Here is a 27918-nt window from a genome sequence, read left to right on the forward strand (position 1 = left end):
ATTGTAAAGATAATAAGACCATAGAGTTTCCTTTCTGCAGCACTAACGTTTAATTCCATTCAGCAACCTGAATTCTTCACTCTGGAGTTCTCATTCCAAGTATGATTTCATCCTTTAAGACCATTTATATGTGGAGAAGAAGCCAGCGGCATTGGATCACACATAAAAATTCAGTGTACTTGAAATATAAAAAAAAAACCCAATGGATTCCCAGCTAGAGAATACAGTTACAAATACTCTAATTCCAGTGCTTGGTGTAGAGCCAAGAGGTCCGAGTGGCTTGATATCCTCCAAAAGGGCATGTTGTGCTGTGTGGTCAAGACAAGGGGAGAGAAGGAGTGGGCAGGAATGAAGAATGGAGACAGATCATAACCATCATCCCATGGAGACAGCTGCACACACCAGGGTGTGGTGTTCACCCGAATTCAAGGGGGGGGGGGTTTACTAGAGGGAGAGCCGCAAGTGGAGGTCTGCTAGCTAGTACGGAATTTTCTAAGAAGTCGAGAAATAGATCTGAACTGGATTTTAATGTATAACACTCAACACTGTGTTTCCTACATGGTTTAATCTCTATGCTGTAAATCAGAATTACCAAGGTCAACATCGGGGAAAGCAAGATGACATAAAACCCTTGCATGGATGAGTGATAAACTTTCTATCAGCATGCTACTTTTAAAAGTTGATTTCTTGGTCAAAAATAAGAGAAAATTAGACTATGATCTTCCTAAACTCAGAGGCCTTTGGTAATGGGAGGGGCAAAAAGAGTAAGTTTCTACCTATGCAACAATTTGGAGCAGAACTAAACAAACATTGGAATTGATAATATTCAACTTGTCCAGGGTAATTAATAACTTAAGCCAGTACAAGACTGAGAGGAAGAGGGCTTAAACTTCCAGTTTTAATGGGAATACACCATCCCCATGTGGATAGACAATTCTTAGATGGCACATTGGTTTGTGGCCTCCAGAGATGTATCAGTATGCACTACAGATGTGACATTCAGGATTTAGAGAGGAGACTGATTGGAAGTAATATCTGAGGAGACCTCATTGGAAATAATAATAATGAAAAAATATACTGTAGTAATTATAAAACAATAACATTATTTGTTAGTTTGAACTTGAAACATCTTCTAGGACATATGTGAGGGGAATGTAGTCAATATGCAGTAGATATATATATATATATATATATATATATATATATATATGAAAATGTATCTTATTTTAACATGAAAGTTTATTATAATCACTACTGCTATATAATTCTTTGCTGCTCAGTATGGTAACCACCAACAACATGTGGTTATGAATGCTTGAAATATGTTTAAGCCAATTTAAAATACATTATGAATTTAAAAACCAGACTAAGGGCAACACAGGAATCTAAACATCATGTCAATAATTCTTACATAGACTAGGTGTAGGTATATGATATTTGGCACAGATTAGGTCAATTAGTAGATATAATTAAAGCTGGCTTTACTTGTTCCTTTGGCTTTTAGAAAAATTAAAATTTACATATACATCTCATGTGCACTTGAGAGGGGAGTGCAGTTATTGTTATTGTTAAGATTTGACCTTTTTCCTCTTTGATTTCACAAACACATGTTTTAGTTCAATTAGAGCAAAGAATTTTGAGAAGGGTAACATTTTGCCTTTCAGCTCAGATCTATTTGTAATAATAAAACAGTACTCAGTATGTCTGCACATGCGATTACTTCTACGTTAAAAAAAAAAAGCATGCATTCTGGGCACTAGGGCAACCAGCCACCTGTGTTTCCAAATAGATTCACAGCCTTCACCCATCACCCAAACTACACCCACTTAAACAAGCATTTGAAAACAGCATTCTATCCAAAGTTTGGGTCCATTTGGAGTCAAGCTATATGCGCCTGCCGCTGCAAAACAGAAGGCATCTTCATAATCTACCATCCCCAGTGTGGATAACTAGCATGAACTTGATAAATCTTGATTCTGAAAGGCTCACATTGTTTACTGGCTCATGAACTTTGCTAGTTCTGAGCAAGAGATCAATAAATTTCACAGAGGTTAAAGACTACTCGTATTTGTCTAAGGGTCTGTTTGTTATGTGTGATTGTAGTGCCAACATGAAAAATTAAAACAATAAACTCCCATAAAATAGACATTCATAAGGTCCAGAAAAGATGACAATTGTGTGCGACTTAAACACCTCAAGCAGCAGGCAGCGGGCCAGGTTGGGTTGTTTGAGGCTGCAGGGCTGACCTTATACGGAATGTCCTTGGGATCAGTGTGCTGTCTTGAGTCACAGCCACTGCTAATTAACACTCAGGAAGTCCCATGTCACCAGCTCTTGTAACAGAATGGGAAAGCATGGGGACTCTAAGGGACGGCTGCCAAGAATGCATGCAAACCTTTTAAGTAGAACCCTTTCCCTTTCTTCAGTTTGCTGGGTTTGAGTTGGCTGGATACATCAATATTTATCTTTCTGTTATGCTCATAACAGAGTTTATGAACTTATTAAACTTATTAATATTAGAACTGCTTGTTCTAATTATTCTATAGAAAATAGAAATTGAGTCTATGCTGTGATATGTCTGTTTGGAGGTTTTATTAGAAAGTGATTTAGATAGTCCATATATGAAAAGTATAACATTCTCTTTATAAGCTAAAATGCCATTTATAGGTTTTTGTTTTGTTTTAAAATTTTCGGCCCTCCAGGGAAGGAAGTAGAGGGTACACGTTTGTGTTCCTTAGTGTGGAGAACAAAACTCATGTCATCCTCTTCTGATCCTGACCCAATCACATAGTGATTTAACTGCTACCATGGTTCCTCATCAGAAATATGCATCAGATAAAAAAAAGGCTTATTTAAATCAGTAGGGCCTATGAGATCTTCTGAATATGCTCAAAGCCAGCTGCTTGGCACTTAACTACCACTGATTCACTGAAATATGTGAGAAACTTCTAGATGGAAGGGACATTGCCAGTTTAACTCTAAAACAAGTTGGCACAAAAAGTATGAACAATGCACCGATTTCAACCCTGCTGACTAAGGCCTCTTAAGTTCCCTTTCAGCTATCAAGTCTGTCTTCAGTATTCATTATCAAGGAACTGATCTGTCTCCAGGCACTCAGAAGGAATATGTGGCATGAGAGTCATGGGCCATCCTCGGTAGTTGTGCTACGAGTTTGTTAAATTTCTTCATCTGGTACATTTAATAAGTTTTTTTAAAAATCTGTCTCTATGTGCACTCATGTGTGTGTGTCTCTCTGTGTGTTAAATGTATACTCTAAATTTATAACTATGTTTCTTATATAGTTATATACATGTGAATAAATATCAATAAATTATCCTGTATATCCTAGCAAATTCCAGGCATAAAATGCTAGACTCCAAATGGTTTATTGGCAGGTCAACATTGGCTCTCATGCTCTTATTGATTTGCATTTGTAAATGTCAATCACGTGTCAAGCTGCCATTGGGCCAAACTACAGAAATGCAAACAAAAAGGCTTGCACTAGAAGTACCACACCAACATTGTTTGAGACAGGTTACCTTTTTCGCTGCCTGCTCTTCTTCTACACCATCCCCAATTACAACATATACTACTTTTCTGCCAAACCTTTGCATTATTCGTTCAAAGCAACTTTCTTTTCCTGGAAGATAAACAAGATAAAGTTCAGAGCGAAATTACCTGCTTAGCTGCGTGCTCTTCATCTCGGCCATCTCCAATCACAACATAAGTTATGTTAGTGCCAAATCTGGACACTATACGCTCAAAACAGCTTTCCTTGCCTGAAAAACAATGCATTGCTTATTCTTCCGGCCATGGCACTCATTAACCTAGAGATTCACAAAGTGTTAAATTAATGCCTCTTGAACAATGTTTGAGTGAGCTTGTGACCTTATGATCCCTGCATTTAGAAATCAACAAACACATTGCAATAATATTGCTTTTAATTTAGGAGAGATCATTAAACAAATGCTTTTGATAGTCTAAGAAAGACAGTAGGCTTGAGAATTTGACCCTGATAAAATGTCAGTATGTTTTTAACTCCACTGAAAGAGTAGTGAAGCACCTTTTATGGGCAAATAAAAGTTTCTACAGCATTTGTTTAATTCTAAGAACCAGTTTTATCTAATTTATCTTTGGGATAGGCAAGTCAGTTGGAGAAAAATGAAGTCTTATCTCTAAGGAAAGAGGGAATACTAACAGATTTACCTTGATAAATGACTCCTTTAAACAAGTATGTGAGTGCACATATAGTCAGATTAATTACATCAAGTGTGCTGTCCAACTGACCACAGCTGTGATTGCAGCAGATTCGCTGACTGCACCCTGAGGTATGGCTGCGGGGACCTTGCTCATGCCTTATCTTTACAACATTGGCATCTTTTCCCGAATCCCATTCCAAGAAAGTTCTTGCAGCCATCACTACTTTTGACTTTTTTCTTCCTTAATCTGCTAGTTCAGGATGCTAAAACAAAAATTACTAGTGACAAGGGAAAAACAATAATTACTGTCTTGGGTTCAATGGAACACATTTGGTCAATGGGAAGAATATTAACCTTTAAAGAAATGTGTATTTGGATAAAAAAATTCATTTGTGCTGTCAAAAAGAAAAATCACATTCTCTCTGTCAATCCTACAAGTATAATATATGTATCTTCACAGAACATAGTATGGGATTGGAGTCTAGGGTCTGATTTGGAATGTGCATGACAATGTGACATATACCTTAATAAAGTCTGACTCTCCCTGTTTCCCCCACATGGCTGCAATCTTCACAAGACACAGTGCTAGTTATGATGGTGGGAGGTTTAGGATTTTGAACGTGTCAAAGTGCCAGCAGGTAATTTTGTTGCCCTTTGGGGCACATGGCACAACCTAGTTATTTTCCCAGGTGTTTCCTCCACAGACAATGGGGTATATACTCTGCCTTATTTTAACTCTACCAAAATGGCAGAACTTGACGAAATTTTATTTTGAATGATAATTCGAAGCCAGACTCTGCAAACCATATTTAAATATGAAGATGGCTCCATAGATGTATTTTACCCAGGAAAGAAATTGTAGTTATTTGAGTCCTTCTGTATACTGGCAAGAAATGGATATTCCAGGTACACAAGTAAAAAAAATATATTTTTTGGCTTTATGAAAATTTTCACTTGTTCCTGAAATTATTTTTTTTTTTGATTCCTGGTAGACTTAATTTGAGGCTTCCCAATTATGCCAAAATAGTATTTTTATTTTTAACCTTAGACAAGTATTATTGACTACGCAAAGACATAATTCCATGTTATAGTAATTGAACAATTAAGTACTATGGTTAGTGCACGTATTATTCAGCTAATATAGTTAAAATACTGTATAAAATGGACAGAATAAGTTAGGATTACCTAAATACCAAGTCCGGCATTTTACAGCTAAGAGCTATCATAAAATATACACATGCGTCATGAATTACATGTGATGTTTTTAATTCGAGGTGCTCCCAAATTTTCTGGATGTGTTAATGGAAAACTGATTAAGAGAGAATCATGTAAACACAGTTGTGGAACACTGCAAACACAGATGTGACTACATTTCAAATATTTCCCTTACCTATTTTCGTTGCACTGTAAATGTTCTCAATGGGAAAAGCACCTCCTAGGCTGTAGAGCAGGATCTTCGCCAGGGCCGGGATCAGCTGCGTCGTCGTTACCAAGACGTTTACACAGTTACTCCTAACAGGGAGGAAAGGCACTGATTTGCTTTCTAGTGGTAAATAACTTCTCGCAGAAAGATTGAAAATTGCCACCGTTATTGGTTAATGCTGGAGGAGACACCTCTTTCAGCCTTTAACCACTGCTGCTATCAGCCAACAGACTCTACCCAAAGTGGCAGATTGTTAAGAACAATGAATAACTCAAGACCATTTTCTGACATTTAAAAGTCTCCATTACGTTTGTCAGAGCAAGATTCTATTCAAAGTCCTTTTACCTCTATAGTGATGAGGAGAAAGAGAAGACAGACAAACTTTGGAAGTTTGGAGAGGCAGTTTGACATGAAGCTTCACCATTCACTAAATAAAATGTGATATTAGTAGCTGCTATATCCTTCAAAATTATCAAAACTCCATGGCAGAACATTTGTAAAGGACAAATATAAAGAAGGAAATGAGAGGTATCAATATTAATTACATATTCAGAGATAGCTTCAATCTTCATTTGCAAATTTGCTTTCCCAGTAGGAATTATATATTATTTGTACATTTTCTTTTGTCTGTTATCCTCATATTATCTACAAGCAAACTCTTTTGCCAGTTGGTACAACATAATTTTTCAAAATAATGGTTAGATGAGTTTTGGTTTCTCATGACTGTATATAAGGCTATCTCAAGGCTGTTTTGTGTTTTTTGTTTTGTTTTCCTAAACCTGGAGTTACTTCTTTAGTGAATACCCACAGAACAAGGAAGATAGATGGTAACTCAACTTTGCTGAGAACTCTGACACATAATCCATCAAATAATTTGCTTTCCCTACATTTTTGGGTCTTGTTTAAATTTTAAATATGTATTAGTGCTAAATTCTATGGACAATTAGCAAGCTTTGTAGTCTCTAAGCAGTCAGTGGTTGTTGGCTTGTTCTGTTTTTTTTTTTTTTTTTTCCAGGCCTTTTCTTTCTATTCATTTAATCATTTCCTAAGGTCACACAATTTTGAGTTGGCTTTAAATTCTTTTATAAAAAAAATACATAAATGAGCTGTTGGTTCAGTTCTTGGAGAAACGCCCATGACGGTACACAATATCAAAGTCCCAGAGTCCTTGACCTCTGGTTGATCAGTCGCAGTTTCAGACATGATACCGGAAGCTCCATGCCCAAGCAGCTTTTGCTGTCAGACAATTCTTGCATAGTATTCATTTCGCTACCTGGGATTCTTACACATTTACCCCGACCCTCACCTTTCTAGACACAGTAAAATCTAACTCATTTTAGGCCCAACATTTCAAGGAGTTGCAACGGACAAATTTGTTCCCCCACTTGACTCTTCAGGCTGAATTCTTGGCAGTTTTCTCCTTTATGTAGTTTCTACGGATCAAATTCCAGGCACTACCAAACTGGACGCTGGAGACTTCATGTCTGTCAGAATTTCCATTAGAATTGTGACACCAGGAACTGAAGAGAATGTTCGTGTCTGCCCAAATCAACACAGGAACCTAAAGCAAGCCCCCACCACAAGGACTTTCTGTTGTTGGTGACGTTTCTGATCTTGCTACCAGGAAGGAACCACATGCCAGACTTGACACATAAATTTACTTTCATGTCCTAAGTGTCAGGCTCTCCTTTCACTCTTGCAAACTTTTTAAGTATCTGATATCTGTCCAGACAGCACCTCTTTTTATGCCTGGTGCACACACATGGGTTAACTGTATCTTTATCTGTTCATCTAAGTCAGAAATACCACTATACAATAAGAAAGAAGAAAGACTAATTTCACCCACCAGCACTTTTCCCAAATGTATCCTGTTGAATTATTGTTCATAGAACAAAGCTGAAAAACAACTTGAAGTTGGTGTGATTTTGTTATCTATATCAAGTTGGTAGAAACACGGTGAAGACTAGCAGTGGTCAGCAGCTTCCCTGTGGTTTCCTGGTGGACTTACATGGTGCATACTACTCGTTAGAACTAAGCCACACGTCTTTTTACAAGTCCTGGATCCTGCACTGATTCCGTCTCATGACATATGTAACTTTCCTATGGGATTATCAGTGGTTATGATCACACACACACACACACACACACACACACACACAGACGTTAAAAAATCATTGGATGTGGTAAATTGCTAAGAATTGAAACAGTTTTGTTTTGTTGTGTTTTTGGACTCAGATCTTCCATATAATTGAAGTAGATGGGCACCAATCCTACTTACCTAGTACTAATAATTGATAAAGACTTAAGTGCATTCGTTAGCCAGGAATCTGTTAGGCCTTCGATCTCTGCCCTTAATTGCAGCCACGCATCCCTCTTGGCAGGGCCAAGGAGTCCTGAAACACCAAAATACAAAGTGCAGTCAGGAGTGAACACTGTCTCTGTGATACAGAATTTGGCATCTCTTCTGTTTACAATAAACAGTTTTTATTTTGGTTGTGTTGTAAGTAAAGAGGTGCAGGCTTCTATCAACATAGATTCATCCTTTTGGAGTCTACTATCAGTTCATTCAATGAATTCTTATTAGACAACACACTTGACTAGTCATGTGGAGATATGACACACAAAAAGTAGACCCCAGTATTTTCCCTCTAGCAGAGCCTGGAATTCAACACAATAGCTGGAAGGCTCAGCAACATCTAGGCTTGAGTCTGCTGATAAGGTTGGGATACATTGGATTGGGAGGAGCAGTGGGGTCCCTCCAGTTCAGGGACACAAATGTGCCACTTAAAAGTATTGTCTCTTCATAATTACAGTTCCACCTTGGAAAAGTATTGTCAGGATCAGTCGGCAGTTGCTCTGGTGCTTCTCAAACTTGTGCATGAGCTTACTGATATTTCGTGTTTTAAAAGAAATCGATAGCTCTGTTTAAAATCCCAATGAGTACGATCCCAGCATAAGTAACAGTGGTGGGAAGAAGTTGGCATGTTAAATTTTAGTTCACAGAGATGTTGGAATATTCGCCAGTGGTGACAAGCATGCAAGAGGCCCTAGCACTAAACAAAAGGAAAAGAGGAAGGAGAGAGGAAGGGAAGAGGAAAGACAGGGAGGAAGGAGGAGAAGGAAAAAAAAGAACAAGAAAAGAAAAAAAGAGAAAAGCAAAGCATTCCTGCTTTCATGATAAAATGAGATCGCATGAACATCCATTCAAAAGGAAGGTTTCTCACTCAAATTGTATTTCATATACCGGGAGCAAATACACACCACATACAGTAGGCACTCTTTAAAATTAAAACATTTACTTTCCAGGAAGTTTCATTTTTTTCCATGTTTCAGTAATAAGATTCTACTATCTGCCAGAAAATAAACTCTCACGTTTTTGATTTAAGTACCCAAGCCACAAGACTATATATTAACAGCCTTCTCGATTTTAAAATAATTTTAACAATACTATGCTGTAAGATGGGAAAAAATATACACAGATACTAAATATTTCAGACCTCACAAAGGACTGTTTAGCTATTTTAAAAAGGTAAGTGTATTATTTACAATTGATTTTACCTAGAAATTTGATTTTATTTTACAGAAGTGTCTTGAACAAAGCACTAGAATGATTTAGGAAACACAACCAGGAGCTGGAGCACGGCTCAGTTATTTGGAAACCAAAGTCTTTCCTGTATAAAATTTCTCTTGGCTCAAATGTTCACATAGTCTATGGTTCTGTCTTGCTTTTTTTTTTTTACATTTATTGAGTATTCACTAAGCATTTAATGTGATTTATGTTATAAAATATTGGGAAACAAAGACACAGCCCCATCCTCCTGTTGTCACTAACTCTTTCAATAATTATGGCTCTCGGCTTTCCACACCCCCCTTGTCTGTTTTTCATTGATACTATCAGAGTACTGCTGATGAAGCAGTATAAATATCCTGCTGGAAATCTTGATAGAAAACGGGGTTTCTCACAGAATAGCCAAGTCCCTTCACAAGGGTGCATTCAATTTCCCCCTAGTAATTCAAAGAAAGCAAAAATTTAGGTTCAGTACTTTTCAACGCAAGCCTTTAGCTGATTTGTTTTCCAATAGGTCAATCTCCATCAGGAAACTAGAGCTCGAATTCTACCTAGAGCCAGGGTGCCTACACTGGATGGACTCGGCCGCACGTACCTCCAACATTGTTCTTGTATGTGTTATACAATTCCTTTACTCTTCTGTAGCGAAAAGCCAACTTCCTCATCCAGTCCACTCCTCCTCTTACACCTGTTGGCAAACAAAGGTTCGCACTACTTGCAGCTGCATGGAAGCCATCAGTTGCAAAACTGTAGGTACTGCAGCACCCGAAATGCATCGAAAAGAAACAGAAGAAATAATTACGTGTGCAAAACTCCGCGGCTGAATTTCTGTAGCAAATGGAAGATTGAAAGGCATGGCTTACCTTAAGTCCTGACCGTTGTCATCTGAGGACACATCATCTATGTGAACTTGATCACACTCCTGGGAAAACAGGAAAGAGCAGACATCACCAAACACATCTACCACCAGAAAGGTTTCCCACCATTCCATGGCATCACACTATGACCACAAGATGGCAGCATGGGCCCATCCATCCCTTCCTCTAAGGCTTGTTTTCTTATGTGGGTTAATAGCCCCACTTCCTTGCTCAGATCTAAATCCAGAAGGGTCACATCAAGCAGTCTGAAAACTAGGAGCACTTTGGAAAGTAAGTTAAATCTTAACGTCATTGAAAAGAACTCTTGAATCTTTGGGATCAGTGTCCCCGCTAATCTGAAAACACACGATGTGCCATGGGTCTGAGAATATCAAGTAGTCACTATTATTTATTATTTGCTTGGTGGCAAAAAAAGGGGTCTTGACCTCAGAACATGGTGTGCTGTGAGCTTTCCAAGACTTCCTGCTTTTTGCTAGAGTGTTTTTTTTTCTTAAAGTCATGGTTTTCTGATACAGAACGAAGGTAGTAGCCGTAGGAGCTGACATTCATTCTCATTTCATAAAGCTTTGAAAGCATTTTTAAATTTTCATGAATACAAGTAAAAACAGTGAAGATTTACATACCAAATGCGCTCCAAACCCTAAGGAAAATAAACTTGGTAAGGATGCTCATTTTGGATCTGATTTCAAGTCAGCGTTTGCTGAAAGAAAATCATAGCTTCCACATAAGACTGGCCTCTTCGAGGCTCTAAAATTCCTGTTCTGTGTTTAAATAATTTCAAAGTTCCCTTAAAATTGTATATGATTTAAGGTGAAATTTGCTGACTTGATTTAATATATCTAGCCCTCAGAGGAATAGGTCCATGGTTAATAGTTGCAAATGATTACAATTCACAATAAATCAATGAGGTGTGTGTGTGTGTGTGTGTGTGTGTGTGTGTGTGCATGTATGAGTTTTGCAGGAGATTGAAGCTAGACTCTTGCTAGAGCCTTGCATATGTTATGCAAGTGTTTTACTACTGAGTTACAATCCCAGCTTTTGAGCCTCTTATATTTTCTTTAGATTATTAATATACCCACTTATTTTGATGCTACATGTAGTGCTTTTCATTCAAAAATCAATTTGAAATGATCAAATTTAGAAGTGTGCCATATTAAGAAAAACTCTCTAATTTGAATTTGTTATAGACGTGGAAGTGTCTATAGACAAACACTGAATGCCTGGCCGTCAGCCTTTCACAAAGAACATATTTATCCCATTTAAGTTGACTCAGATTTCTTTGCACTTACAGAACTGAAGGGTGAGCGGATGGTTCAGCCACAGGTAAAGAGCACTGCTGTTGAGCCTGATGACCTGAGTTTGACCCCAGGAGCCCGCAAAGTGGAAGGAGAGAACCAACTCCTGTGAGTCGTTCTCTGACTTCCACATGCATATGATGTGGAAAGTTTCCTTCCCCAAGGAAATAAAATAAATGTGGACTAAGCAAACAATAAAACACAAAACTAGGTGGCAAGCTCAGTCAGTAAAATTTTGGGATATAACTTCAAAATGTAGTTGGGATGGAGAGATGCCTCTCAGCATTTAAAAGCATTCGCTGCTTTCCCAGAAGACCCAGTTTTAGGTCCCAGCACTCCCATGACAACTGACAATACCCTCTTCTGCTGCATACACATGGTACCCATACATGCATGCAGGCAAAATACTTATAAACATAAAATGAAAACAAATTTTTTTAAAAAAACTAGGTATACTTATTTTAATAGTTCATAAGTATTACACAAATTATGGGATTAGCAAGTTTTGAATAAATCTCTACCTATGTTCATATGCAAGGGCTGAGAACAATTATTCTTTACTAGAGATCATCTGAGGGCACTTCTGGGAGAGATAATCTGGATACAATGATTTTCCGAGGCATATTCTAGAGGCAGAAAATAATCAATCCAGAAATTGGGGAATGAAAGAGCTGAACACAAAACTTAAAAACAAGAAGGAGGGGTAATATGGAATGGGAAATATGCTCAAAGTACATAATATGCTTGTTTGAAAGTGTCATTATGCAGTCCAGTACCATGTGCAATGAATAGTCAGCAATAAACATAACTCCCAGTTGAAAAGCAAAAGAATTGCTTCTTAAGTCTAGATAAATGATAGTAACCGGTAGAATTGCCACAGTCATTTCAAGGTCCTGGCAAAAAGTCATAGTGACATGAATTAATAGCCCAGGTGGTGAGGGTTGTGGGAAGATGTGGATGTCATGGTTTGAGGGAGAAGAAAAAGAACAGACTAGGATAGGAACTGAAGCTGCCTGAGCTATGCTGTTTCCTTTTTATGATAATTAGTTGAGAAGGTTGCAGGCTATCCTGTTATGAAAGGAGGTATTGCACCTCCAAAAAATTCAGATGCAAGTATAGTAAGTTGCTGCACTGGGCTTTAAAGTGATCTAAACAGTTATCATGGCAGCTGGAAAACTAATTTTCCCCAGAATATGGAGGCACCAGAGTAGTCCAAAATGACCTAAGTATTTCTTCTTCAGATACAGTAATATTCTTTAAATAAATAAATGTTAATGTGTATGAGTGTTTTGCCTGCATGAATATCTGTGAAACACAAGTGTATCTGGTACCCTTTGAGTCCACAAAAGATGTTAGATCCCATGGAACTGGAGTTACAGACAGTTGTGAGTAGCCCTATAGGTCCTGAAAGTCAGATCTACAGAAGGGCAGTTAGTGCTCTTAGCCAATGAGTCATCTCTCTAGCTCAGACATGGTGAAATTCTTGGGAGGCACTTAGGTCGAAATAAATGTCTGACGTTCCTCACTCCATTGAACTGCCAAAATCTTTCCTCATATAAATAATCTCCATGTGTCTCTTATGTAATAAACTTATTTAAATTCCCCAAAATGAGCAGGGAGATTTTTGTGAGTTCCGCCAACCACCAGAAGTTATTTCTTGAATACTTTTTGATTTTAATTTTTTGAAAAGCTCCCCTGATGTTTCAAGTATTAAACTCACATGATTAATTTGTACATAGCTTGCCCCCAAATTCATTTTTTACTCTTGAGGACAACAGTATATCAAACTTATTGGACCATGTACTCTGTATTTGAAGTTAGGTTTGAGGGTCTTCCAAATCTAACTCTCTTTAAATTTATGCTTCGTAACTCTCTGTGTTGACTCTGGACAGTTGCCCGAGGATTACAGTCCAGTTAAAGAAACTTGAACTTCAATTACTTAGATTTTTAAGGGAAAAGATAAATAATTGTTCATCAACTAGCTTTCACTGTGAGGAGCCATGCAGGGATCATTTTAATCCACACCTAAAATGCCCCCTCCAAACATCCAAGAGCTTTGGTTTTGAACATAGCTTAGGAAAGACCTCAAATGTTTGAAATAATTCTGGTGTTAATCATAAATGCTTTAAATTTGTCTTAGAAGTGTAACCACAAGGTTGGTCCTGATCTATTCCAGTTAGAAGCCACAAGGCTCTTCTCTCACTTTCGTGAACCCCAACTCCCTGGTGCTTTCTCCTCTGGAAGTTATTCTAACTGAAATAACATTTTTTTGAACAGAGAGAATTCTCTCACTGGGCTTGGGGGTGGGCAGAATGGAATGAAGTGTTGACTAGTCAGAATCCAGATTTGGATCTTTTAAGGAAGTCTGAGAGGAACAGCTGCCACTGCCATGGTCCACCACGTATTGAAGCATTTACTGTTTCAAACAGACATTTGGATTCTACAAGCGATCCTAAGATATAAATATATAAGAGAAAAAGGTCCTCATAGTAAGCTAATGAGAACATGTACTGCCTTGAGCAATTGTGTATTTCAGCAGAAGCAGGTTTGGCTTAATTCTGTGATGGAGCCTTTGTAAGAAGTGTGCTGACAAAAGGGGTTATTGACATAAATGTGATATTCAAAATTAGCCACACAGGATGGCAGGTATGGAGGTAACTCTACCAGATGGACTTGACAGATACTGCATAGATCATATTAGTGCAGCGCTCATCTGTGTCACCTGACCATGCATGTCTGTGCTTCCGGGGCTCATCTATCCGTGCAAACACACATGCGCACACGGCTGTTTGGGTTGGGCTTATCATTTACTGGGCAAGTGGAGTGCAGCTGAAGAGTTCCCTGTGGAGTTTAAGTCAAATCGTGTTTCTGTCGAGTTCTAAAACACACCCCAAAGAGAAATGTCAGCACCGATATTCTCTCAGTAAGTTCAATATTGCTGTTAATGATCACAGCCGATATTTATAAAGTATCTTTAATATAAGATCTCGCATGAGATGAAAAGTCTGAAAGCTCAATAGCTTTTTATACACATTTCAATATTTACTCAAAGCATGTAAGTGATTTACATATTTGTGTTAGGATACCCTCACATTCTCATTTTAATCTTCTCGATAAAAGGTGAGGATTTTATTTAGATTCTGATTTTATATATATATGTGTGTGTGTATGTGTGTGTGTGTGCGCGCGCGCATACACTTCTGGAAGGGGGCATGTATGCCACAGAGTCTGAGTGGGGCTCAGAGGACCACTTTGTAGAGTTCTATCACAGTGAAATATGATAAGCATGATAGTCCTATTTTCCCTATTTCATCTTTTTTCTAATACACCATGATAAAGCTTAAAGTTAATTTATTCCACGTGTTTCTAGTAAAAAGAAGTCAAATGAGATGAGCGTTATAAAACTGGGACAAAACCATGTACGATTTCTCATTTCTTTTAGTAACTTTGAAAAGATGAATCATCTTACATTTTAAGCTAAGATCATCCACACTAAGAACAAGAAAGTAACAAATAGTTATTACTGTATTTAAAATGTCAAGCTCCACATGAGTTCAATTGTTTCCTATTAACAGGCATCATCATAACAGCTTCCTGTATCCCTGGGAGTAACAAGCAGGGGAATTAGCTGAAGTTGGGTTTTACAAGAATCCTTAGTAGTTCTTATTATACAAAAATGGATAAATAGATGGATACTGAACTTTCATATTGTTCATTAACAAATAAAGCTTCTTTGAACAGATATTATCAATGAAATCATGGGCTGAGCTGAGAAAACAACTGATCACTTCTGACCCTGTAGTTTTCAGCCCATGATTGTATGGCTCATATGGAATTATTTGGAATTAGTTTTCATTTCCTGTCTCTGATACAGCTAAGTCTTTACCTAAAATCTTGTCTAAGTAACTCACTAAAATATGGTTTTCTTTCTTTTATCCTAGTTTCATCAAGGCTTGGGGGCAGAAGTCTGTGCTCTTGCCTCAAACCTGATTTATAATCAGAGGCCATTATTGAGATAACTGGTAACCTTGGACACACACGCACGCACACACACACACACACACACACACGACATACATATATGACATATATATGAGATATAGTATATATTGCACAACTGAACCTATAGTTTGCCCTCTGAAAAGTAAAGTGATAGTCCTATTTATTTAAAAGCCGTGACAGTCAATGGAAAGTTCAACATAAAATGTCTAGAAACCAGATGAGATGTCATAATAAACGACATCATCTCTGTTCATAATTTGGCTATGGATAAATACTTTTACCTCATTGTGAAATCACAAAATTAAAAAATTGTTATGTCATTTAAAAAAGAAAAAATCTTTATTTTAGTCCAATTGTATTCATCCATAAGGAACCTTTGTCCAAATTACTTGGTTATTTCATATTCTACTTTTTGCAAGTCTGGTACACCGGATTGCTAATACAGAAATTATGATCTTTATCATGGCATATATGTAGTTACTCTGAGGCTAGATTTTCTTGTGCTGTTTTATTTTGTTAATTTTTACCTTTTGTCTCATGTTGGTCAGACAACTGGTATGGGAAGTCCTTCTATATATGTTGCTTTTATTAATGAATAAAGAAGCTGCTTTGGGGTGCACAAGGCAGAATAGAGCTAGGTGGAGTGGGGCTGGGGGGGTGGTGAGACTAAACTGAATGCTGGGAGAAAGAAGGTGGAAACAGTGAGAAGCCATGGAACCAGAGAAGAAAGATTCAGGCCACCAGCCAGAACCTGGTGGGTAGGCCACAAGCCTCATGATAAAATATAAAAAAATTGAAATGAGTTAATTTAAGATATAAGAGTGAGCTAGAAATAGGCATAAGCTAAAAGGCCAAGCAGTGTTGTAATTAATATAGTTTCTGAGTGATTATTTTGGGCAGCTGGGAAATGCACGAGCAGTCTCTGACTTCAGACAACTGTGTTGGTATTGACATTAGGAATGGAAGCCCCATAGAAGAAAGTACTCAGTGCATCAAAACTCATCAGCTATGCTATGTAAATAGCTCCAGCATTCTTTAATCTAGAAAGGCAGTTAATGAGAATGAGAGTTTGTCTAATGATGCTGCAATAGGCAATGTTCCATACTTACTGCTGGGAAGAGGATTGGTGAATATTGCTCAGTGAATAACATAAATTGTATTCTGAGTAGTAACCTTGATAGGTTGATGCTAATGCAAACATGAAATACCAACGATCCAAGGACAGAATGAGGAATTGCCTGACTGAAGCCACGAAGGGGACCATCTACTCTTCTAAGACAAGACATTTTGTTCTCAGTGTCTGTCTGTAAATATGTATAATTCAAGAGCACAAATTTTCAGTCTGTTCATAATACTCTATGCAATTTTTCCACTTGATAAAACTTCACAGTTATCATCAGATGAATATCATGTTTGTAATTTCTTATGGTTTTCGACATAAATGACACCATTTGAGAGTTTTTGTGTTGACAATGATTATTTTTAGCTTTTAAAATTCTTACCTCTAAGTCATTAAAAAACAAATGCGTATCAGCAAGATTAAAGATCATTTCCTCCATTCGGAGCCCGAGGGTCACAGCCATTGGGGGATCCTGAAAAATGCATACATAATGAGGTAAAATTTCAACAATCACGATGACTAGTAAAACACTTTAGGTATATATCATTGAGAGGGCAAAATATTAGATGACTTTTTAGTGAGGATTAAAACATTGTCCAGAGGTGAAGGAGAAGTTAAGGAACTGGGAAATATACAAAAATATGACAATGTCCTAGTGACTGATAATGTAGAGTAGGGTGACTGTAGTTCACAATATTTATTGCAGTCTTCCACATGGCCAGAATAAAGGATTTCAAATGTCCTCACCCCTAAGAATGATAAATGCTTGAAATGGAAATACCAATCATCAGCTTGATCATTACATAGCACATACATGTATTGAAACTTATGGTATACACCCAAATACAATTATGCCATTCATAATATTTAAATAATTAGATGTGAATGTATAAAATGACTTAGGAATTAACCACAAACATGAATCTCAAAAGATATATCTAGTAATTTACATAAATTTATACGTGTAAATAGACTAAGAACATACTACAAGAGAAATTTATCTACCAAATCACTATATTCATAATTGAAACATAAAAGCAACTACTTTAGATGACTTTTTTTGCATACATGCTTTGCATATCTTTTGGAAAACGTATTTGGATGAGTGCTGAAGAGCAGAGATAACCTAATAAACATTTGAAAGCATACTCAATACTATACAGATTAAACAGGTTATATTTTGAATATATATATCATATACATGCAATAACAAGTAGTGAAAAAAAAGGAACTGAACGGAAGAGTGGGGAGAGGTACTGGGAGGATGTGGAAAGAGGAGAGGAAGGCAGAAAGGGAGCCTAGGGACAGGTGACTAATCCTTCACATGGTGTGTTGAAATGACTGAAGGTGGGAGAAAAGCCAAAGAGCTCCTACAGGTGTGACTACAGAGATGCAGAAGGTAAAAAAGTTGCAAGGGATGATTCCTTTGAGTGGAAGGATGGCTGGATGTTTCAGAGGGAAGACAGTGGTTTTGCATAGAGCTGAGAAGTCTAGAAGAACACTATTGGTTTTGGCTGAGAAGTTATTTGGGAAGTCCTCAGAGTATTATTTGGCTTGTGTGGCTGGGCCATGAAACAGACTGAAGGAATTTTAGAACAGAGAACTAAAATTTGGATTTTAACATTTTAATGAGTGGCATTTTAAGAACTGTATTAAACTTGGAGGCATGTGTAGCTAGCTTTACTTCAACTGCAGATACAAACGCTCCATCCACATCAGGCCCAGTGACATTGAATTACACCTCTAGCCTACAACATTTGCCAGTAGATACACCTCCACAGCACCAATCAGCTTTTTTCCTACATCTATGTTCATAGTGTTTTGTGAAAGAAACAATAAAGTATAAGCATATTTCAAATATCTCACCCATATTCCGTTGCCTTGGAAACATGTGGAGAATGGGAGGGTCAGTTTAATAAATAGGAATTGAATGCTAATGGAATATGGAAGCATAAAGAACAAACTTAAGGCTTGATGTAGAAGAAGACAAGGTTAAGGCAGGAATAATGTGTAAGATTCAACCATATGTTATAACTTTCATTTTCTCATCAGGCAATTTTATCGATCTCTTAAAGATTTTTGACAAAAGCCTATGTAGATTGCTCATATCCTGGAGCATGTCCTTTGGTGACTTAGACTTGGACTCTACTCCCGCATTGATCTGCTGTCAGTGACACCTTACATGGATTAATATACACAAATACACCCAAATCAAAAATGTGGGATGATGAGGGTATGATAGTGATGTACGAGTACACTGATACAGAATATACATATGATCTCTGGAAGGATCAACGTATTATAATAGAACTCAATACAAATCAAAGATCAAACTGTTTTGTCTAACAAATACTCATTCAAATGTAAGGAAAATATATGTTGTGTATGCAAAACATTTAAATTTTATTTATTTATTTTTAGCTCAGGCTATTTCACAATCAGAAGAACCCCTGACTGACTGTGTTTCCCTCCATTATATGACTCTCTTTTGTTGTTGTTCATGTCCTTTATTGCTATTGAAAGAAAACCTCTGAAGCTTGAATAATTTTTTAACTACACATTTTGTCTTTTTCTGTTAAAAATTGCTCCCGCTAATCCTCTCTTTTGGAAGGAACGGAGTGGGTCTTAATTAGCACAAGGTTATAGAAGACGTCTAAATATTCTGCTAAGTCATGGACCCATGAACAAAACGTCTACAGAAATATCAGGAAAATCAAATGTAATTACAGCATGAAAACATATAATTCCATTAGTGACGCTCCCTGCTTTTGAGGAATGCCCATGATGCAAGACAGTAGAAGGGAGCCTCACGGAGCTCTGATGATTTCTGCCCTAAAGATATCCATTTCAGATGGGGGTTCAAAAACATCTTGCTTCTTAAAGTTTTTCTCTTGGAGGCTAGCTTAGTGAAACTTTTATCCCAACTGGTATCTGTTTCCCTTTTTAAGTTTTCAATAAAATTATTGGCTATCTCATGTTCATTCCTTACATTCTTTGCATTTACAGATCTGATTGAAGGGAAGATGGGAGAAAAACCCAGTGGCCCTGTGATTGTTACTTTGATTGATAACATGCTTCCAAACTGCATCCTACTCTGTGCTGTCTGACAGGGATAGAAAAATCCACAAAGAATGCATTCTCTCTGCGTCTGATAAGCATATAAGAAAACATTTTTAAAATAAATGGCTCTTCTGGTAATGAGGCGGAGCATGTGGTTTGATGAAAGCTGCCTGTGAGCACACCACTGGAGTCAACCCCATGGCACTGCGATGGCTAAGCACTTGTTTTGCAAGCTGTGGTGTCTGTACATCACATACCCTAGGACAGCCAGCATGCAATAAGCATTCTGGCAAAAATTTCATTTCTTAACTAGATAAGTTTAGTTATGGCTTTGGTCAGAGTGTGAGCTGGTTAAATTTCACTAAGGTTTTCAGCGAGCAAGCCCATTGAAAGAGAGGTGTTTGGTCATCGATGCCACAAGACAAGGAAAACCAAGTTAAAAGGTGGTGATCTCGCTGCTCAGAGACTGTTGGGGAAAAGGTTCCATGCAAATATAGAATTTTATCCACCTCTTCTGGGTAAGGAAAGTCCCTGGGACAGCTGATTTTAAGGAAGCAGACTACAGCATCACATTCTTCCAGTTGAAGGATCTCAGATGAGAAAATGACGACTGTGCACCTGGTGGGCAAAACCTTCCCAGAGTTTGGTCATCGTAGGCACCCGTGGCTGGGAAGAAGCCACCAGGGGCTGCAGTTCCACCGCTTTGTCAAGCATTTGAGAGGGAGACATGCTTCTGGAGAGAACCCAAGCTTTGTACTAAAATGCCTACTCCTTTTCATAGATGTTTACAGATGAATCTGGGTTTGCTGCATTTTTTCCACTTAGCTGTGGTGAGTGTTGAATTCAGAACTGAAAATGAAGTGATAGCAAAAACTTGGACAGAGTGAAAAGGTGGGAAAATAAAGGCACAGATGGGGTTGCATGATTGTTTTGATACATATTACATATAGAAAAGAGTTCTGAAAGAGTAAGCGTGTCTCCAACAGAGTTCAACACGGGGCAAATGGAACTTCTGCCAATTTATCCCGTATACTGCTCTATCAAAACATTGAAATGATTCCCATGACACTTAGTTGGAAAGAATAAAAGGGAAGGAGAGAGGGAGAGAGAGAGAGAGAGAGAGAGGAAGAGGAAGGAAAAGAAGATGAAAATAAATAGTACTTGGCCTTGAAATGTACGCCTCTAAGCCAGATGTTACCAGTGTATATACCCAAGTTAGGATCAAGTAGAGCACTTCTCTAAATCAAAATACTAATGCCTATTAGCCATGTTAGCACAGAACATAAATTGGAGCCAGACTGTCTGTCTGTGGGTGTCTGCCCTGCATTGGGCCATCAGCTGCAATTCCTCCTCTAGGGAAACACTGTAAAAATATCTCAGGAGAGGCAGCAATTATGTATTTTTAAAGAAATGGAGGACTATTTTTCTTTTAAGATCCTGGGATCTTAGACCAGTTATTCCTTTGGGACCTAAAGCACATTTGTAGAATTTTACACAAGGGACAGAAGAGACCTGAGGACAATGGAAAGGAAGATAAGCTAGCTCCATGAGTCAAGGTGGGACTTGTTTCTGGGATCCCTAGATGCAAGAGTTTCTTGTAATTAGACATAAGATATGAAATAAAATCTAGTTATGAACCAGAGAGAAAAACTCTATATTTGACTTATTTGTCTGAGAAACAGGTAGTAAACGTCAGAGTTCCTAAAGGAAAGCCTGGGTCTGTGGGTCTGGTTGAACGCTTGCCTAGTATCCATGAGGTCTTGGGTTCAATTTTCAATATTGCCAAAAAAGGAAAGAGAAGGAAGAGGAAGAGGATAAGGACGAGGACGAGGAGAAGGAGGAGGAGGAGGAAGGGGAAGGGGAAGGGGAAGGAGAAGAAGAAGGGGAAGGAGAAGAAGAAAGGGAAGAAGAAGAAGAAGAAGAAGAAGAAGAAGAAGAAGAAGAAGAAGAAGAAGAAGAAGAAGAAGAAGAAGAGAATATCTTTATGAACATTCCCTTATTTATCACATGTTCATATTGATCATATATTCATATGGCTTTGAGTGCCTACTACATGCTCAAATTCTGGCAAGGGAGAAGGAAAACAAAATCAACAAAATAAAAGGTAGGAAAGATAACTCGGTTGGTAAAGTGCTTACTATGGAAGCATGAGGACCTGAGTTGAGATCCTCAGCATCCACAGGAAATGCTGGGCTTGCAGTTATAACTTCATTGCTAGGGAGGTGAGACCAAATGATTTCTGGAGCCCAGTAGTTGAATCAGTGAGCTCCAGGTTTTAGGAGAGACTCTGAAATGGGGAAAAGGGTGTGTGTGCTTTAATTTGGGAGAAGGCAGGGACATCAATATAGAAGGAAAGGGAGGAATAAAAGAGAGATAAATAACACTAAGGATGAAGGATGTCTGGAAAAGCTATAAAGAACCATATTATATTTAACTAGAATTACATATAATGTATAAGATGTGCATAAAAGTTTAAATTAAGTTGTACCATTTGAGGTGATAGTATTTTCTCCAAGAGTCAAAGACTGCCTAATAAAAATCCTGTTACTAGGCATGAGAAGACTTTTAAGTCCTTTTAAGTTGTTGTACAACAGAGTTCAAAGGCTCGTAAGACAATATAGAGTATTGCTGTGGCCCTTAGTTGTCTCCAGAGGTTGAAGGTAAGTTCCTATTACAGATGGCACCACATACATCAGACATGGGACTCTGATGAATGGAGCTGAGTCAGACCTAAAAGTCTCCACAGTGAGGACTAACCTTCATAATACTGGAGGTAATCATGCAAGCACCAAAGGAGGAAAGTCATTGGTAATCCTACCCGGCTGTGATGCCTCTGAACCACAAGGTAACAATCATAGCAAGATATTGCTGAAGATACAATAGAGGCACTTAAGTCTTGGCTGTAACCAAGGCCGTGCAACAGGACAGAAATCATGCCTGGTACTGAAATCCTAGCCAACTTCCAGAAGATAGTAAAGTCACAGATCTTTTAAATTTTGGTGGTGGTGGAGCGGGTTTTTGAGATAGGCGGGTTTCTCTGTATAGCTTTGGAGCCCATTCTGGAACTCACTCTGTAGACAAGGCTGTCCTTGAACCTGCCTCTGCTTCCTGAGTGCTGAGATTAAAGGTCTGTGCCACCACCACCTGGCTAAGGTCATAGATCTTAGAGGAGTACCTACTAGTACACATCCCTCATCAAGGAAGCCTCCTTTTGTGCCAGACCATTATAGAAAGCCCTAACTAGTCAAACGTAAAGACTATAAGGGTGCTTAGCTGTAATTGATACATCCAAAACACAACTCCTGAATCAGAGGCCCAGGGTACATCACAGAAGAGGGGGAGAGAGCCATTCTAAGAGTCAGAGGACCAGAATGTCTACTGTGACATTTGTCTTCTCTATAGAACTGGGAAACTAAACTCATGCAGTTTCATCTATACAGTTGTCTAAACAAGACCTGAACAATAAAAGCATCAGTTGATTTATGATTGTGGTTAGGAGAAGGCTCACAGCCCCACCCCCACCTCTTTATGAAGGAGTACAGGAAATTAATGACTCCTGATAGAAGGGGAATTAGTCTTCCCTAGGAATGGGCCCCCTGAGTGATCATCTAGCACCAAGAGGTCACTCCCAAGTATATATACATACAAATAAGACCAAACAGACTCAGCGGGTTGTGCTTATATATTTATACATATATATGCATATATATATATATATATAAATTTTGCAATAGTAATTAAAAAAGAAATCATAAATTTGAGAGGGAGTGTGGATCACAGGAGGTGTTGAGTGGAGGGAAAACCATGTAACTACTGTATACACATATGAAAAATTTAAAAAGTGCCAGACACAATGCTTTGAAAAGGAGATGGTAGGTATATTGCCTCCCAGTCTCCCATCACAGACATTGACACATGTCAATGACCTGGATTCAACTTTACTCCATGTGTGTACAATCTATTTGTGTTTTACTACATGCATGGATACATGAACATTCTATGAGCAACCATGAAAAGCACTACCCATTTTATTTGGCCTTGAACTCACAGGAATCCTTATGAGTATTTGGAATAAAGTATACACTACTACATGTGACCCATATTGTCTATTTTTTGACACTTGGAAATTCAGTTCTATTTTCATTTACTTAATGTGTTTCCAAACCTGACTCTAGTCACCCTGGCTATACATAGTGCTGAGTTCTTGTCACTCAATTGAGTGTCTCATACAGAAGGGTGAAGTTAACAGATACAAATGGAAGGAGCGTGTTTCCTGAAAAGCATTCATTTGCCCGAATTTTAAATTCCCTTTGAACCACATACAAAACAAACTCCCCAGGGTCACGTGATCATGGGAGGCAGAAATAGAATTTGAACTTAGTTCTATATTCCTCCCCAAAGCCAAACTTTAACTCATATGCTCAGAAAGGAGGTAATGGCCATGGTGTTAAGTGTCCTGATTGCTACTTCAGATGCACGATTCTAATTGTTTAGCAATGTCTGTTACTTCCTATTAGACCATACAAGTCTCCTTTCTTCATAACACTAAAATAATGAGCCAGTGCTTCTTTCAAAGTCTTGGTTCTATATGGGTTTGTAGACTGTTAAATCCAAAAGCAATTGGACGGTTTATTCTGATGCGCTCTGTTCTTCCACAGACATTGCTTCATACAGGCAAGTCTCCTTGGGAGCTTGAATTATGATTATACATTTAATGTAATTATCCATCTTTCCTTGTTTTTTTCCTCTGGCGTGGGCTTTTTATTTAACTGGTCTCCTTACTGCATAATGGCTTTAGATAACCATGGCTTCCAAACACAAAAGTCAATAATGCTCCAACATAAATTGAATCCCTGTAGCAAAATTATTAATATTTATTCCATCACCTACTAGGGAGTTATAGCTATTTAGGTAAAATAATATATTCAATAACTCAGAGCGTCAGAACAGTATCCATAACTCCCAGGTAGTGGATGATGCCTGGGTGCCATCCTGTCAAGTTCATGAACTTCTATTTTAGATTTTTGCAGTGATGAAACTGTGTGTGCCAACTGGTGCTCGGCCACAGAACCCATCACCAGCCTTCCAGCAGCAGAGCTCTGCACTTGCCACTATCAGAAAGATCCAGAAATAGTTCTGCTAAGGAAGACGGAGTGTTGACAGTTGAGCAGAGTCAAAAAGTGATAACATATGAGGAAGAACTCTGCAAATTTTGTATTATTTACAAGTGGATATAGAATTTTCTACAAGCATTCTTAAGTGAATAAATAAAATTAGTTCCATGAGAGCACTTATGTGATAATGGCATTCCTAGAACATGGGAGACTTGAAATTTTATTTGCTAAGGTCCTGTGGGACAGCACAGAAAGAGGATAGGGACTTAAGACCAGGTCAGAGAGACAAGTTCTGGCTGGGTTTTGCCACCTGTAAAATATGTTGTACAGAATCAGTGGCACAGAACAGAGGTGAGAGCTAAGTGGGCAATGCAGGGAAGAGAATGTACTTATGGAATGGAAACATAGTGTCAGAGGTCAAAGACAATGCGTGCTGAAAGTTCCGGGTCAGGGAGAGAGGTGGAGGCAGGCAGGTTGGTAGGTGTGCTAATGTCAGGGTTTGGTTTTACAGTTTAGGCACACATGTCCTCTGCTTGAGGATCAATGTATTTTATGCCATGCAGCACCATGATGCCATAAGCATCATGAGAGCAAATCTTGACCTTCTGCATCTGTGAAAGCATCCATTTCCAGTTACTTATCATTTGGGGGAAAGAGTGTGCATTGTTACTTAAATGTATTTGACTTGATAAATAGAGTCTTCTGTTCATAGCTAAGTGCCATTGATATATTTACATGACCTCATTTAACCCATCTAATAACTCCAGCAAAAAAGACAATCACCTTAAGTTCCTTTTAAGTTTTAAGTTCAAAACCACTTATTTATTTTGAGACAGGGTCTTGCTACGTATCTCAGACTGGCCTGGGACCCACTATATAGACCAGGCTGTCCTTGAGGAACCTACTAAATAGTCCAGGCTGGCCTTGAAGTTACACTCTTCCTACCTCGGTCTTTTGGGTATTAAGATTACCAGTGCATACCACCATGCCACTATAATCACCTTCTGATAAAGAAGTTACCTCAAGGTTAAACAATTTGTCATGCTTATCCAGGTCCAGGGCATGTGGTCTAGATCAGCTGACGACTCACTGCAAGATGTATTTGAAGCAAGTCTCGGCCTCTGTAAGTGCATCTTGGGTGACCAAGAGTAACTGAAGAGGGTCCTTGCTTTGTGGGGATCATGGGAAATTTCTCATCCCCCACTGCTTCCCTCCAGCTGGAGCAGCCCTATTCCTATGTATTTTGTATAATGACACTCTGTAGGATAGATATACCATATGCAAAAAGAATAAACTCCACTTCAAACCTGGAAAATCATCAATTACATCAAGTTGGGCATTAGAAACTTGCCAGTGCCTCTTGAGAGATTTGTCAGTGATGTACCCCTGTGGAAAATGCCCTGAGATCTTGGATTCAGAGTTGCCCTTAGAATCAGACAATTTGTGAGTCAACAGAGGAAAGTCAGTTGAACTTCCCTGCTGTTCTATGGCATTTTTGTTTGAAGGAGGAGAGGTGTTTGTTTGGCTCACGGTTTCAAAGGTTTCAGTCCATAGTCACTTGGCCTCATGCACTGGACAAGAGAGTACTGGCACTGTGTTTTGACGGGAAAGTTCTTATCACTGAGAAGGAGACACCAGAGGCTTGATATAAGCTCCAAAGGCCTTCTCCTACTGATATAGTTCTGCTTGTTATGCCCTTCTGCCTAAAGGTTCTATAACCTCTCAGAATGGGGCTAGTGTCTGGGGGAACAAGAATTCAGAATGTGAGCTCATGGGGATCACTGGTGTGAGCCACATCATAACAACATTGGTTGGTGTTTCTGTTGCTGTAGCAGAGTATCTGAGATGGGGTAACTGAGAAAGAAAAGCTGATTTTAGCTGAAGGTTGTGGGAGTCTGGATGTCCAAGGCCTGGTGATGGTGTTAGCATTAATATGTTCCAGTGAGGTGCTATGTGGTTTCAACTAATGACAAAAATAGAAGTGTAAATAAAAGGGTAGACAAGGGTTCATGGCCATAAGAACTCACTGGGTGGGGGGCAGGACTCATGAGACTATGATCACTCTATTCAGGCATCTCATTTGGAGGAAGAAATGAAATGTGAACTATCCCCTTTATTTTTAAATCCTGGGTTAAACCTCTTTGGATAAGAGAGAAGTTTGATACAAATATGGCTTTTATAGAAAAGCACACGGTGAAGAGAATGAGTGTCCAGTGGGGAACTTTTGTTGACTTTCTCTTTCCCCTTTTGTGGATATAGCTGATTCCTATCTTCTCAGGCTTCTAGAATTCTCCGAACCTCCTGCTCTCCTTTTGCCTCCTTTGGCTCTTTTGCCTCATTTTCTCTATTTCTTGCCTTTTACAGATCAGTTCCAAAGGCTATAGTCATGAGGTTCTGTAGGAGGATCTCAGTCTGTATGTAGGGGATTTCCTCAGACTGAGGCCACACAGCAACAACACTGAAGACAGAGCTGCCATTTTCCTTGGTTTAACAAAAAAGAGAGCAAATGCACATAATAGCATGTTTACCATGTTCTTTAGATTCTCTTTTGGGGGTACAGATGATCTCATAATGCAAAAGACCAAAATTCCTAGAAAGGGATGAAGATCGGATATCAAGGAATCAGGTGTATGAAAGGTGTGAAGGCAACTTTAGAAAGTGAGTTCCACCACTAATCTGACACAAGGAAGCAATGTATATCTCAGGACAGCCTCTAAGGTGAGTGTTTGTGATGTGGGGTTCCCCTCTGTATGCTGTGATTACCATTAATGAATAAAAAAAAACTGGCTTGGCCTGATAGGGTAGAACAGAGCTAGGTGGGGATAACTAAACTGAATGCTGGGAGGAAGAAGACAGAGTCAGAGAGAAACTATGTAGCCCCGCTGGAGCAGGGTGGAACTTTACCCAGTGAACCACAGTCACATGGCGATACATAGATTAATAAAAATGGGTTAAATTAAGATGTAAGAGTTAGCCAATAAGAATCTAAAGCTAATGGGCCGAGCAATGATTTAAATAATACAGTTTCTGTGTAATTATTTCATGGCTGAACTGCTGAGCAGCCAGGATCCAACAAGCAGCCTCCTTACAATAGATTTGGAGAGACCTTTATGTGGGCTCATATATGTTTAAGACTGATTGTTCATCTTAAACTTTCATGTAGCATGAAACATAGCTGAATGAGCTATCATTGCCATTTAAACAGGGCTCCAAGAATGTTTTTGAAAAGTCAATTATTTAAAAATATTCCTTAAATTCC

At 38.4% G+C, this 27918-nt stretch overlaps 1 protein-coding gene across 1 annotated transcript in view; it reads right to left on the bottom strand.

Annotated features, from left to right (window-relative positions):
- Positions 1-227: 227 nt before the first annotated feature.
- Eya4 (EYA transcriptional coactivator and phosphatase 4) overlaps positions 228-27918 on the bottom strand; it is a 71207-nt gene continuing 43516 nt past the window's right edge. Inside the window, exons 13-19 of the mRNA XM_042055564.1 lie at positions 16868-16957; positions 10054-10112; positions 9786-9946; positions 7901-8015; positions 5590-5711; positions 3540-3640; positions 228-308 (exon numbers count right to left, since the gene is read on the bottom strand). Coding sequence (XP_041911498.1) covers positions 228-308; positions 3540-3640; positions 5590-5711; positions 7901-8015; positions 9786-9946; positions 10054-10112; positions 16868-16957 — 729 coding nt within the window. The remainder of the gene's footprint in view (positions 309-3539; positions 3641-5589; positions 5712-7900; positions 8016-9785; positions 9947-10053; positions 10113-16867; positions 16958-27918) is intronic.

This window comes from Arvicola amphibius, chromosome 8 (genome assembly GCF_903992535.2).
Source record: "Arvicola amphibius chromosome 8, mArvAmp1.2, whole genome shotgun sequence".
NCBI classification, from domain to species: domain Eukaryota; kingdom Metazoa; phylum Chordata; class Mammalia; order Rodentia; family Cricetidae; genus Arvicola; species Arvicola amphibius.